Genomic DNA, 15,639 nt, shown 5'->3' on the forward strand with positions numbered 1-15,639 from the left:
AGGTGTCATGGGAGAAACCAAGGCAGTGAGACTAATTAGACAGTTTTTTCAAAGGCTGGCACAGCTCCTCCAGCACTGCAAGATGTTGATTCTATTTTGTTCCATTTCTTATTCTGAACAGTGTTAAATATGCTCCATGAAATATTTATTCAAATACTACTAAGTTCAAGATGTATAAATCAATTTCCTGATGGGGAAGCTACTTTGCAAAATAATTTGTTTTAAAATATGGTTTGCAGCAGCTCAATATTTTGACTGTGTATTGACTACTACATTATTCATTGAATGGAGGTGGAAAATAGCTCGAGGCCCAATGAGAGTGCTTTATATCTTTGGCATCAAAAGCAATTTTTGTTTTGTACTTAATTACTGACCTCAATGTTTAATCTCCCTTTCTAATAATTTAGGCCATGATTCCATTTAATGTAAGTTAGTAAAGTAATCTCTTAAATTAATAGTGATTGATTGCTTCTGTGTAATTCAATGAAATAAAACTAAGATGCCAGAACACTTAGGCAAGCAAAAGAAATGGACGCATTGTTAAATGTGAGCGAAATATGTTCCATGATATTGGAAGGAAATTGAAGGGAGGGTACAAGCCACTGTACTCCTTCCTGTGCAGGTACTCCCACAATGTTGGTGTGTAGAGAGTGCTAGGATTTAGACTCAGTGGCAAAAAAGAGGCAGCAATATATTTAAAAACCTGTTAAAGAACTGCAGATGCTGATTTACACCGCAGGCACAAAATGCTGGAGTAACTCAGCAGGGTGACGTTTCGGGTCGAGAACCTTCTTCAGACGTCAGACTCAGTCAAACCTGGATGGTCTTGAACAACTGTACTATAACGTCCCAAACTCAGGCCACCACCGATTTTCCCGAGTTCTTGCTGCTCTTTTCTCTTTGTGATTAAGGTCACAAGTTTTGTTTCAGTCACACACTACCATCTGCATCCAATGAATTTCTTATAAAAAAAGCAGGTGAGTGTGCTGAGGTGGGACAAAGGGAGAATATGTCAGAATCAGATAATGGTAGAAAATACTGGAGCAAAGAAGATAGAACTACAACACAAGAAATGCATGATATAGAAGAATGAATAAGAATGTAGATAGTTCCCTGAAAGTGGCATCATAATAGATAGGGTGATCAAGGATGCTTCTGGTACATTAGGCTTCATCAGTCAGGGTGTTGGGTATAGAAGTTGGGATGGAATGTTACAGTTGTACAAGACATTGGTGAGGCACCATTTGGACTGCTGAGTCCAGTTTTGGTCATTGAGCTGGAAAGAGTGCAGAGAAGATTTATGACACTATTGCTACTAACTTGAGCAGCAGAACTACAGGGAAGGGTTGGGCAATCTAGGACTTTAATCCTTTGAACACAGGAGGCCGAGGGGTGATCCTATAGGGGTGTATAAAATCATGAGGGGGATAGATGGGGTGGAAGATTGCAACCTTCACGTGTTCAATAGGACAAATTCTATGATGAGGTCAACAAACTGATTGCAGTGATTCCAACAACTGAGCCCCTGTTCCTCCTCAGAGATTTCATTGCTAGGGTAGGGGCAGACCAGCTGACGTGGCTGTCATGCATCGGTCACCATGACACTGGAAGAATGAATGAAAATGGACAGAGGCTGTTGGAACTGTGTTCTTACCATGGTCTCTGTATTACCAACACCTTCTTTTTAAAGCAAGCGCCACCACACAGTGTCATTAAAACACCCCAGATCCCACCATTGGCACCAACTGGATTTCCTCATCACAAGACGATCGGTGTTAGGCAGTGTACTAGCAGTGAGGAGCTATCACAGTGCAGACGGTGAAACTGACCATGCTCTAGTGTGCAGCAAAGTGCGACTACAGCTGGCAAGCTGCACCGAGCTAAACCTAAGGGTCGCCCTTGCATTAACACTGCCAACACTGCTGACAGCAAATATAATGAATATTTTGAGAGCACCCTTGTGGAGTCCCTACGCCATCTCCCACAGCAGGATGCCTCTGTAAGATGACATTCCATTACAGATACCATCTATGAAGCTGCCATCTCCACTTTTGGCACGGCTATGACCAAACCAGGATTGGTTTAGGGCCAGTCTATGTCCTAGTAGATGTTGCCAGTCATCGAAGTCAAGTGCACTGGTCTTTCTTACAAGAGCAATCCATGTGAGCAGACCCTATCTGCTCTCAGCGCATCACAGAGCTTTGCACAGCGTACTGCCAGGAAGTGCGCAAATGACTACTGGCTGAAACTGTGTGCAAAGATCCAGTGCTCTGCTGACTGCGGGAACATACAGGGCATGAAAGGTACATAGTATCAAGAGAGCAGGAGGCCCCAGAGTGAGAATGACAGCACCTCTGAAATCCACCAAAGGGGAGACTATATTCGACCTCAACCAGCAGATGGCAAGATGGGTGGAACACCACTCTGGATTATATTTGCAAGAAACATCAGTTGCACATAATTACAGAGGAATCGCTGCTGTGTACTGTGGGCAAGGTTTTCGCACGGTTAGTTCTCAACAAGCTTCATGTGCTGGCTGACGGTGTGTACCCAGAATCCTAGTGTCGCTTTAGAGCAGGCAGGTCCACCATCGACGTGATCTTCTCAGTGCGACAGCTCCAGGAGAAATGCAGGGAACAGCAGAAGCCACTCTACCTGTTGTTTATAGACGTCACCAAAGCCTTCGATCTGGTGAGCAGAAAGGGGCTGTTTAACTGCTTGAGAAAATTGGCTGCCCCCAAGCTCTGCAGCATGATCATCTCCTTTCACAAGGACATGAAAGGTACAGTTGTGTACGATGGATCGTCATCTGAACACTTTCCCAATCATCAGTGGTGTGAAGCAAGGCTGTGTATTGGCACTGACCCTCTTGGGGAAATTCTTCTCCCTGCTGCTGACCTGCGCTTTCGAGTCATCCCTGGATGGTGTCTATCTACACACCAGATCCAGGGGAAAGCTCTTCAACCTGGCTCGCCTGCATGCTAAAACAGTGAAGGAGGTCCTCATCAGAGAAATGCTCTTCGCCGATGGTGCAGCACTTGTATCCAACACAGACGAGGGTCTGCAGAGGCTCATTGATAAATTTGCAGATGCCTGCAGAGAGTTCGGACTATCAATCAGCCTGAAAATGACCAACATCAGAATGCAGAGCGCTAGCCACGCACCTTGCATTAAAATCTATTGCCACACACTGGAACTGGTTGAGGATTTCACTTACCTCGGATCTACAATCTCCACCAACCTGTCTCTGGACACAGAAATTACCAGACGAGTCGGGAAAGCGGCAGCCACCATGGCCAGGCTTGCTAAGAGGGTGTGGAAGAACAAGCTCCTTGCTGAAAACACCAAAATATGTGTGTACCAGGCATGCGTCCTGAGCACACTCCTGTATGGAAGCAAGACATGGTCTGCATACATGCACCAGGAGCGCTGTGTAAACACCTTTCATATGCGATGCCGTGAAACGGATTTTCAGTATCTCTTGATAGGACCGCATCCCCTACAGCAACATCCTGGAGCATGCTGGAATCCCCAACATGTACTCTCTGCTGAGTCAGCGACGCCTCTGATCGCTTGGCCATGTTCGACGAATGGAGGATGACCACATGCCAAAGGACTTCTTGTATGGCCAGCTTGCAACTGACGGCCTGTCCTCCGCTTCAAAGATGCCTGCAAGCGGGAAATGAAGGCTTGTGGCATCAACACTGACAACTGGGATGCTAAGGCAGAGGATCGCTGCACATGGCGTGAGATTGTTCAGGTAGGGGTTTAGGAGGGCGGATGTGGGCAGGAACTTGCGTGCTGCAGAGAGGAGGGCCAGCGGCAAGAAACGGGCTTCTACAACCCCAACGGGCTGCTTTATCTGTTCCCATTGCAGCAAAGATTGTCACTCGGGAATTGGGCTGGTCAGCCATATCAGACGTTGGCAACGTGTGCAAAGACCCAGGAGACCTCACCGTGCCGCAGAAGCACGGTCTTTCGAGACTGAGAGCTGCCAATGATGTACTTGGATTTCCTTACAATAGAACTTAACATTCCACTTTGCTTCCGAACTGCCTGCACGCCAGCTTACACTGCCATGTTCAAGCACATTCTGGTTCCATTGAATATCAATAGTTTATAATCTCAATTATCAATATTTACAACAAAAAAAATCAGCATTTCTTTGTTCAAGTTCAAGTGAGTTTATTGTCATGTGTCCCTGTATAGGACAATGAAATTCTTGCTTTGCTTAAGCACACAGAAAATAGTAGGCATTTACTACAAAACAGATAAATGTGTCCATATACCATGATATAAATATATACACACATGAATAAATAAACTGGTAAAGTGCAAATAACAGAAAGTGGTTATTAATAACCAGAGTTTCGTCCGAGCCAGGTTTAACAGCCTGATAGCTGTGGGGAAGTAGCTATTCCTGAACCTGGTTGTTGCAGTCTTCAGGCTCCTGTACCTTCTACCTGAAGGTAGCAGGGAGATGAGTGTGTGGCCAGGATGGTGTGGGTCTTTGATGATACTGCCAGCTTTTTTGAGGCAGCGACTGCAATAAATCCCCTCGATGGAAGGAAGGTCAGAGCCGATGATGGACTGGGCAGTGTTTACTACTTTTTGTAGTCTTTTCCTCTCCAGGGCGCTCAAATTGCCGAACCAAGCCACGATGCAACCGGTCAGTATGCTCTCGACTGTGCACCTGTAGAAGTTAGAGAGAGTCTTCCTTGACAATCCGACTCTCCGTAATCTTCTCAGGAAGTAGAGGCACTGATGAGCTTTTTTGATAATTGCATTAGTGTTCTCGGACCAGGAAAGATCTTCAGAGATGTGCACGCCCAGGAATTTGAAGTTCTTGACCCTTTCAACCATCGACCCGTTGATATAAATGGGGCTGTGGGTCCCCCTCCTACTCCTTCCAAAGTCCACAATCAGTTCCTTGGTTTTGCTGGTGTTGAGGGCCAGGTTATTGCGCTGGCACCATATGGACAGTTGCTCGATCTCTCTTCTATATTCTGACTCATCCCCATCAGTGATACGCCCCACAATAGTGGTGTCGTCAGCGAACTTGATGATGGAGTTCGCACTGTGGTTCGCTACGCAGTCATGGGTATAGAGTGAGTACAGCAGGGGGCTGAGCACGCAGCCTTGAGGTGCTCCCGTGCTGATTGTTATCGAGGCTGACACATTTCCACCAATACGAACAGACTGTGGTCTGTGGATGAGGAAGTCGAGGATCCAGTTGCAGAGGGATGCGCAGAGACCCAGTTCTGCGAGTTTGGTAACCAGTTTGGAGGGGATGATTGTGTTAAATGCCGAGCTGTAATCAATGAATAACAGCCTGACATATGAGTTTTTGTTGTCCAAGTGGTCCAGTGCGGAGTGGAGGGCCAGCGAGATCGCATCCACCGTTGATCTGTTGTGGCGGTACGCGAACTGCAGTGGGTCCAGGTTTTTGTCGAGGTAGGAGTTGATTTGCTTCATGATCAACCTCTCAAAGCACTTCATCACCACTGGCGTTAGTGCCACTGGTTGATAGTCATTGAGGCACATCACCTTACTCTTCTTGGGCACCAGTATAATTGATGCCCTTTTAAAGCAGGTGGGGACCTCAGACGTGAGAGGTTGAAAATGGCCGTAAAAACTCCTGGCAGTTGGTCCGCACAGGTTTTTAGAACACGACCGGGTATACCATCAGGACCAGGTGCTTTTCGGGGGTTCACCCCTCAGAAGGATTTCCTGACATCGGCCTCTGTGACTGAGACTGAAATGCCATCACAGCGAAAGGGGGATCGGGAAGGCACATCAGTATTCTCCCTGTCAAAACATGCGTAAAACGCATTAAGCTCATTAGGGAGTGATGTTGCACTGACATTCGAGCTGCCTCCTGGTTTCGCCTTGTAGGAGGTGATTGCATTCAGGCCCTGCCACAGCTGCCGAACATCTGTCTCGTCCTCCAGTTTGGAGCAGAAGCAACTTTTGGCCTTTTTGATGGCCTTACCAAGGTCGTATCTGGTCTTCATGTAGGCCACTGTATCATTGGAGGTGAATGCCCTGTGTCTGGACTTATCGAAGTGGATTACTCATATTTTCCCACGGTACTCAATCTGTCAAGTTATTGCCCACTCACTTGGTTTTTTAGTAATCTATTGAATCTTCTTCGTATCCTCATCATTACTCACATTTTCACATTAAGAATGTAATATTTGGTCACTCAGCCAAGCCTTGGAAATGCATTGTAAGTAACTGGGGCTCAAGCACCCACTTAAACATAGAGTCATAGAGTGATAAGCCCCTGTTCCACTTGGCGACTTTTTTCGGCGACAACCGACAAATAGGTTATCGCCTCATGGCCGTGGCATGATGCGGGCTGACGCCTGTGTTGTTGTGAGCTATCTCCGCAAGTGTCGTCACTTTTTTCTTATCGCCGCTGGATTTTGAAATGTTCAAAACCTTGCGGCGACAGTGGGCTTGACGTTGCCTGATGTTGTCTGCCGTATCCTGTCGTAGGTGCTGTCGTAGGTTGTCGCCAGGTTGATGCCAGGTGACGTACGATGTCACAAGGTCATGACCTCGACGAATTCCTTTTGCGACAACCTGCGTCATCATACGTCAACCGGTGACAGTGCCTGCATCAAGAAACGGATCAAAGTAACGTTACTTGTCCTGTTGTCTTCAGATGTAGCAGACAGTGTCCTAGCTTGTCGTATCTTGCCGTATCATGTCGTGGGTGGACATAGGTTGACCTCGGTTGTTGTTGTTTGACGTCTATGCGGTCGTAGGTTGTTATATGGTGTCGCTGTTGTGGTTGTCCCAGGTCCCGAAAAATTGTGACGGATTACGTAAATTGTCGCAGCTTGATGTCAACTGCGTCATAGCTTGTCGTACACCTTGACAGCTTTTCGGCGACCTGGTACATCATTCAATGACGCCGGCAGCCGCCGAAAAAAATCGGCAAGTGGGACAGGCCCTATACACTGTGGAAAAAGGCTCTTCGGCCCAAATTGCCCACACCAGCCAACATGTCCCAGCTACACTAGTCCCAGCTTCCCACATTTGGTCCATATCCTTCCAAACCTGTCCTATCCATGTACCTGTCTAACTGTTACTTAAATGTTGAGATAGTCCCTGCCTGAACTACCTCCTCTGGCAACTTGTTCCATACATCCACCACCCTTTGTGTGAAAAAGTTACCCCTCAGATTCCTATTAAATCATTTCCCCTTCACCTTAAACCTATTTCCTCTGCTCCTTGATTCACCTATTCTGGACAAGAGGCTCTGTGCATCTATCTACCCGGTCTATTCCTCTCATGATCTTATACACATAAGATCACCCCTCATCCTCCTGCGCTCCAAGGAATAGAGTTCCAGCCTATTCAACCTTTCCCTATAGCTCACATCCTCTAGTCCAGGCAACATTCTCATAAAATTTATCTGTACCCTTCCCAGCTTGACAACATCTTTCCTATAACATGGTGCCCAGAAATGAACACAATTGTCTAAATGCGGCCTCACCAACATCTTATACAACAGCAACATGACCTCCCAACTTCTATACTCAATACTCTGGCTGATGAAGGCCAATGTGCCAAAAGCCTTTTTGACCTGCGACTCCACCTTCAAGGAACTATGCACCTGCACTCATAGTTTCCTCTGCTCTACAACACTCCCCAGAGCCCTGGCATTCACTAGGTAGGTCCTGCCCACTTACTGCATACAAGCACAACCATGGAACAATCTGTAGAGTTTCTATGCTACCATCCTGACAAATGATAGTCACAACCAATCTCTATCAATTAATCTACAATAAACTGAAACAATGACACAAGAAGAAAAACAAAGAGCACTTTGGAATCAGTTCCAGTCTTTTAAGCAACATGTGCCACTTCTTTTGTCTAAAATTACATAGTCAAAATTTTAATTAAAAAAAAACACTAATCTGAATAAATCAATACAAGCTTCGTCCCCGCCTACTGCATTTCTGGCAGTAAATACGAGGCAAAGAATCAATGCAACAAATCTTTGAACACAATAAGGCATGCAAGTGGATTATGGAGCAGTTTTAATGACAAGAATGTTAAACACAGAATCATGACCCAAGGCCAGACTGCTTTTCATTATTCTGGAATTACACATCTCAAAATTCGACTTCTACTTCAGATTCAGTCTAAAGAAGGCCGAGTTACTCCAGCACGATGTGTCTATTATTGTAAACTAACTTTTACAGTTCCTTGTGTCTACATTTTCTGTGTTTTGTTTTGTTTTTCCACTGTCCTCATTCATCTACCTCTCTTCACACCACCATACAAATCAACTGTGGCTGACAAACTTTCATCATCTCAGTCAGCACCATCACTCTTTGCAGAGCACAGTCTCTCTTGAGCGCCTTCCTTTTACCACCCTGCTACCTTCTCTCCATCCTAAAACATATTGGTTATCTAACTTTTCTAAGTTCTGCTGACAGACCACCTACCAAAAACATCAAATCTGTTTCTCTCTCCACATATCCTGCGCAACCTGCTGAGCATTTACAACATTTTTTAAAAACTGATATACATTATCTACAACTTTTATGCGTTACGATTACTGCCATAGTTCAATAGGAACAGTATAATAAAATGAATCTCATATTAAATCCCCTAAAATTGCTTTAGAATGGTCTGGAAAACAATCAAATATTGCATTTAAGCCGTACAACTGTTATTTGTAAAAGCTTGATTATATAATTATACACTTGAAAATCCTAAATATTAAGATCATAAATTGATGAAATTATGTTCTGCCACCTTATCAGGAATCAATGCCACCACAATTCTATCAACATTCTGAAGTTCTAAAAATGTTATAGTGCATTTATAAATTAAAATGCAGTCAACAGTTCCACCAGTAATTATTGGAAAATGATATGAAATTCATACAAACTTCGCAAAACAAAAATGTGCGATAATATTTCCGTGATTGTGTTGCCATCAATCTCTTGAGAAATCAACTAATTTATGAAATATTTAACCACAAATGAAATGATCCAATTGAATTAAGCTTCTTCTCATCTTCCCTGTCTTACAAGCATCGATAACATCTTAATATATTTTAATTATTGAAATAAACTCTGCACTCCCAATTACTTAAACTACTTCAGAGCAATCAGTTGCCATGACTGTAATTCCATGTTTTGAGAACTTTTATTTTGATGTCTTTAAACAAACAAACGCAACCCGGAAATAACAACTTTTGTGGATCGGGGTACCCTTTCTAACCCCAATACTTCTCACAAATAATAATCTTCAATTAGTTTTATGACTTGCAGCAGAGTTTTCGCACATGTAATGAAGAGGCAGTAACAGCACCCTTGGGATCGCTTGGTGGTTAGTTCCTAATGACTTTCACTCCCACATACAGCTCAGTTTCTAAACATAATTTTCCGCTAGTAAGTAGCATTTAGAAGAGAGCACCACTTACAGTGATTCGAAAATTGCAGCTTCTGAAATTGTTGTATCACGACTGTCAGCTGCGCCTCTGACCTTAACTCATCAGTGATCAAACAGTTTGACTCATGGTGCAGCTCAACCACAAATAACCGCGTTGCAGCAATATCAAGCACTGAGCTTCTCCCCAGGGAATTCCGCATCTGCCTTTGGTTTCCCCGGCCTCCTTGATCGCTAATCACACGCATCTGACAGCACACACGCAGCGTTGTGAGTACTTCTCATAGTAATGGAGAGTAAGACAATGCAAGTGCACAAGTGAACACAACACCAATTTCCAGTAATAACCTCGAGTTGTACATAAAGTGCCAACTGAAGGTAAATTAACCGATTCGATTATCTTATGCTGACAATTAACCGTTGACGGCTAGTGACGATGAAAGCAGGAGGAGAAGAAAGATTACCAGGTCACTGATCAACTGGTCGAGCAGACTCTCCCTGTGGCCGCCGCCCGGGCCCTGTGCGATGCGGCCTGCGGGGCTCCAGCCACCTTCTCCCGGCTTTGCCGCCCCTGTGCGGCGGCCTGCGCTCTGGATGCGGTTCCTCAGCGGGCTGGTCCGGCCCTCCAACAAACTCACCGCCAGGTGCAAGTAGTTGGGCGGCGGGGGGCTGCGGGCCGGCGGCGGATCCGACTCCGATCCCGGGCTCTCCCCGGGGCCCAGGCTCTCCCCGTCTCCATGGCAACCGGAGCCCGGGCCCTCCTGGCGCCGCCGCCTTTTGCTGCTCCTCTCCTCCCAACTTGAGCCCTTTCCTCTGTTGGAGCAGCCGCGGCCAGAGATCTCCTCCTCCCACTGCTGCCGAAACTCTTGCAAATCTTTATCGCCCATAGTCCATATCCGCAGACTCTCAGATTGAACCAGCCCGCTACCCGGAGACTTTCTCTCGCAGCACATTTCTTCTCCGTTTGCGGTCCATCTGTAAAATGCACCGTGCAGAACTCTGTGCATTCATATTCAGTTCCGTCGAATGCATGTAGCTGGCATATTGTGCACTGATCCCACAAACGGTGGTAAAAATGAGTCTGAAGAAGGGTGTCGACCCTATTCCTTCGCTCCACAGATGCTGCCTCACCCGCTAAGTTTCTCAGCATTTTTGTCTACCCACAAACGATAGATGCTCTTCGCCAGATGTAAAGTTATGTTGCAGAGTCACCGACCTGAAACGTTAACGTTCTTTCTCTCCACACATGCGAAGTGCTTTAAGTATTTTCTGTTTTTATTTCTTATTTCAAATATTTGCACTTTTTGTATTTTTATTCCTGATGGCAGATTTATGATATAAAGAGGCTATGCCTGGATCTTGTCCCATACAAGATATAGGCACAAGTACCTTACAAACCAAAGGCATGAACATTTAATTCGCTGTTCAAATAATACCTCTCACCCTCACTCTCATAAGGTCATGTGATAGGAGTAGAATTAGGCCATTCGGCCCATCAAGTCTACTCCGCCATCATGGCTGATCTATCTCTTCCTCCTATCCCCATTCTCCTGCCTTCTCTCCATAACCGCTGACACCTGTACTAATCAAGAATCTATCTATCTTTGCCTTAAAAATATCAAAATATCGTCCTTCGGTGGCAAAGAATTCCACAGATTCGCCACCCTCTGACTAAAGAAATGTATCCTCATCTCCTAAAAAAATGTCCTTTAATTTTGAGGCCTAGACAAGTGGAAACATCCTCTCCGTATCCACTCAATCCAAGCCTTTCACTGTTCTGTATGTTTCAATTAGGTCCCTCCTCATTCTTCTATACTCCAGGTCCCTCCTCATTCTTCTATTCTAGGCTCAAGTGCCGACAAATACTCAACATAGATTAACCTACTCATTCCTGGGATCCTGTAGCAGGGCTGCCAACTCTCACGCTTTGAGCGTGAGACTCAAGCCCTCAAGCAAACTCTCACGCCCTCACACTGATTAGAAATTTCTCACGCTCTGTGGTGAGAAATTCTGTGATCAACAAAAATTTCAAAACTCGGATAAACTGCATGGTCCGCGGGTGTTGGAGAGCTGGGGCTGAGGGACGGATGGAAGCAACGGGCGGATACAGATGCGGGGAGCCAGGACTGGTGAGTTTGCGGGGCTGACGAGTATTTGCGCGGCTAGCGAGTCGCTCGCTGCAGCTTCGGCCATGGAGCACCTATTCCTGCACCTATTTTCTATGTTTCTATGCTTGAGTATATGGCAATAAAACTTGATTACTTGATTTTGAAACATTGATGCATGGTGGAGGAATAATGTAGTCGTAGAGTGATACAGTGTGAAAACAGGCCCTTCGGCGCAACTTGCCAACATATAACCATATAACAATTACAGCATGGAAACAGGCCATCTCGACCCTTCTGGTCCGTGCCGAACACGTATTCTCCCCTAGTCCCATACACCTGCGCTCAGACCATAACCCTCCATTCCTTTCTCGTCCATATAACTATCAACATGTCCCAGCTTTGCTACCTGCTTTTGGTCCATACCTCCAAACCTGTCCTATCCATGTATCAGTCTAACTTTTTCTTAAATGTTGGGATGGTCCCTGCCTCAACTGCCTCCTCTGGCAGCTTGTTCCATACATCCATCACCCTTTGTGTGGATAAAGTTACCCCTTAAAAAGTGACCTCTTAAAAATACATACAAAAAACATTGAAATCATACTTCTACAGGGCACTAAAACATGATTTTAATACATCAAATTTCAAAACGTTCCTACCCTTAGAGGGGGGGACCCCTTTCTTCCACACCCTCTCCTCACTCGGTTGCTCCACTCCCTCACCGGGTACCCCCAAGGCCAGTGATCAGTGATCGCACAGCCTCCCCCCCCTTTCAAAAACGCTCCAATCCAATTTAAAGCATATATATTGTACTCAAGTGTAAGTTAAAAGACTCGCTGCAGTATGCACCATATTGCACAATTCCACTTGGAGGGGGAGAAATGTAGTCCCCCCCCCCCCCCCCCCCCCCCCCCTTTTGGTCCACCCCCTGTCCTATCCATGTATCAGTCTAAACTTTTTTCTTAAATGTTGGGATGGTCCCCCTCAACTGCCTGCCTAGTTTAAACAAAAATTTAAAACTAAATTTAAAGATCTTGACTAGGTTTTTCTGCATTCTGATAAACTCTACTTTCATCAATCAATAGCATTGAAACATTTTCTGCTCTAATTTGCCATAGTCTCAATATATCTTTTCTGTATTAAACTCACCATACAAATCTTCAACCAATTATTCATTATCAGTGGATCCTGTTCATCATGCAGGGAGGAGAGCTGATATTTGAAAAATGTTTGTAAGGCTTGTGAAATGGCATCACTTTCTTATATTCATCATGGTAAAAAACCCTTTTCACTAAATGCAACATGGCTGTGTTCATTCCTTTCCGTTTAAAAAAATATTAAGTAACAGGAGAAATAAACTCATTTCCAACTATAAACTAACCATGTTTGCAAATTAAAGACTATGGACTGATAGTTCCTGCAATTATTGAGCTAAAAAAACTTTTTCGTGAATTTGTAATTTTTATAATAGTAATTGCTTTTTAGTGCAATCTTAATTTAGGTTTGATGTATTGAAACATGCGATATGAACCCCATCCTATTTTTGCTGACATTTTCCTAAGTAAATAATTTATTATTTAAAAATGATGGAATTTTGATGTGTGCTAACCAGGCAGTAGGAAAACTATACACGATTACAATCAAGCCTTCCACAACTACAGGATAAAGGGAATAACGTTTAGTGCAACATGAAGTCCAGTAAAATGCAATTGAAGATAATTTGAGGGTGTCCAATCTTCTTCTTCTTGCGTATGGCGTGCACAGCCTCAAGTTGTAGGACAACTTGTTCTATTTGATCTTGTTTGATTGTGCACGCCGGGTTGATTGCATTCATCAAAACAGGGCAGACCACGTGAAGGTTGCAATCTTCCGCCCCAAGGGTGTCCAATGAAGTAAATGGTTTCTCAGGACCGCATCCTAGTTGATGGAGATGAAGGCGTGTCCAGAGTGAGACTCATCCTTGATTATGCTGGTGGCCTTGCTGAGGCAGCGTGAAGTTTAGATGGAGTCAATGGAGGGGAGGTTGGTTTGCGAGATGGTCTAAGCTGTGCCAATTTTCTGTAATTTCTTGTGGATGGTGGATCCAAAACCATGCTGTGATGCATCCTGATAAAATGCTTTCTACAGCGCATCATGTTGGTGAGAGTTGTTGGGGACATGCCAAACATCCTCAGCCTTCTAAATAAGTAGAGGATTTGTTTTGGCCATTACTTCAATATGGCCAGTCCAGGACAGGGTGCTGATGATAATTAAGGAATTTGAAGCTTTCATGCAATTGTACCTCGGTGCCATTAAGGGTATGCTTCACCTCCTGAAGATGATCACTATGTCCTTTGTCTTGCTGACATTGAGAGAAAGGGTGTTGTCTTGACACCAGGTTACGAGGTTCTCAATCTCCATCCTGTACTCATTATTATTTGATATCCAGCTTGCTATGATGGTGTTGCCCACAAATTTGTAAATTGAGTTGAATTTGTACTTGGATGCACAGTTGTGGGTGTATAAGGAGTAAAGAATGGGGCTGAGAACGCATCTTTGTGGAGCACCAATGTTGAGGATTATCATAGAAGATGATTTGTCTCCGAGCCTCACTGATTGTGGTCTGTTGGCGATGAAACGTGTGCAAATGGAACTAGCTTGTGGCATCTTGGTCAGCATGGACAAGTTGAGCTGAAGGGGCTATGTGCATGATGCATGACCTAATGACATCCTTGCATCTTTTCTTCAGTTTGCCTGGTAATTTATTTCTATCACAGAATGTCTGCTTTGGCAGTTGAGAGTTGAGCATGGCTTGCCCAGTATGCTGACCAAGTCGCCCAACCCCTTTTCCAACTTCAATGCTATACTATACTTTCAAGAAACTTTCCATAGGAATGAGCTAATCTTCTGATGATTACACTTCACAACCAAGGTCTTCCCAACCTCAGTAATGAAGCTGCAGTATGAAAACAAGCTCCAAACCATCATTAATTCATTCACTGGAGCACGCAAAAGGATGGCCCTTTAACTCCACATGTATAAGATGGACAGCATAGTAGAATTAGGGGAGGCACATGGCACATCCAGTAGAGTTGCTGCCTCATGGCTTCAATGACCTGGGTTCAATCCTCATCTCTAGTGTTGCATGTGGGCAGTTTGTACGTTCCCCTGCGACCCTGTGGATTTCTTGCCCCTGTTGCATCCCTGCAAATTGGTAGGTTAAATGGTCACTAAAGGTGAGCTTTAGAATCTGGCAGAAATAGATGGGAGTCTGGGGAGAGAGAATCGCGATCTGTGATAAAATGGGATTTGTGTGAATGAGTGCTTGGTGGTCAACGAAAATTCGGTGGGTCAGCGGATCTGTTTCTGACCTCGAAGACTATGACTATGATTAGAGACAGCAATGATCCTCTTCTAATAGGACCACAGACCCCCTCCCCACTACACAACACTGTCCTCTGACACTACTTATTCTCGCTCATTTTGCTAAAATGTGCTCTTGCCTGGCCCCTTTTTCTACATTTACCTTTATCGTAACCCCATACGTAAATAACTCCATTAGTTATCTTAAAGTTTCATCTACAGCCTTAATTATTACATTTTCCAGAACACTGGACCCAGTCTAATTCAAGTAAAGCTTGAGTCAGCTCTGTTTCCTCTGTATTGTTGCCAGTGCTTCATAAATTGAAACCTCTTTCTCCTATGCCACCCTTTGGGCCATACATTCAACTCTCTGATTTGCTTGCCTCTGTGCCAAGTTGTACATGGCTCGGTTAGGCGTAGGTTTAGGTTCATTGTTGTGACGTGTGCCAAGTTACAACGAAAATCGGTAATTCTTACCTTTGTGGTCTGTTTGTTAATTTTTGTGCTTGCTCCTCATATTGACACAGCAGATCCTCTCACTTGCTTATGCTATTCATTTCAGTAGTGATTACAGTAAATTAGTGGAGAATCTAATGCCGAAATGGTCTATTGTTTATTAATCAATACTTATTCAGTTTTCATGATACAGTGAAATATTGCTGACATTATGATGGTGATATCACCTATGTGCTGAATGCATACCCGTACTATGGAGATAGAAGATTTTTCTCCTGGGGCCTTTAACATGCTTGTAGGTTCAGCAATATTTAGGTTA

At 44.5% G+C, this 15,639-nt stretch overlaps 1 protein-coding gene across 1 annotated transcript in view; it reads right to left on the bottom strand.

Annotated features, from left to right (window-relative positions):
• fbxw8 (F-box and WD repeat domain containing 8) overlaps positions 1 to 10,498 on the bottom strand; it is a 151,019-nt gene extending 140,521 nt beyond the window's left edge. The window contains exon 1 of the mRNA XM_055655595.1: positions 9,882 to 10,498. Coding sequence (XP_055511570.1) covers positions 9,882 to 10,424 — 543 coding nt within the window. The 5' untranslated portion in view covers positions 10,425 to 10,498. The remainder of the gene's footprint in view (positions 1 to 9,881) is intronic.
• Between the last annotated feature and the right edge of the window lie 5,141 nt (positions 10,499 to 15,639).

Source organism: Leucoraja erinacea, chromosome 25 (assembly GCF_028641065.1).
Source record: "Leucoraja erinacea ecotype New England chromosome 25, Leri_hhj_1, whole genome shotgun sequence".
Taxonomy (NCBI): Eukaryota; Metazoa; Chordata; class Chondrichthyes; order Rajiformes; family Rajidae; genus Leucoraja; species Leucoraja erinaceus.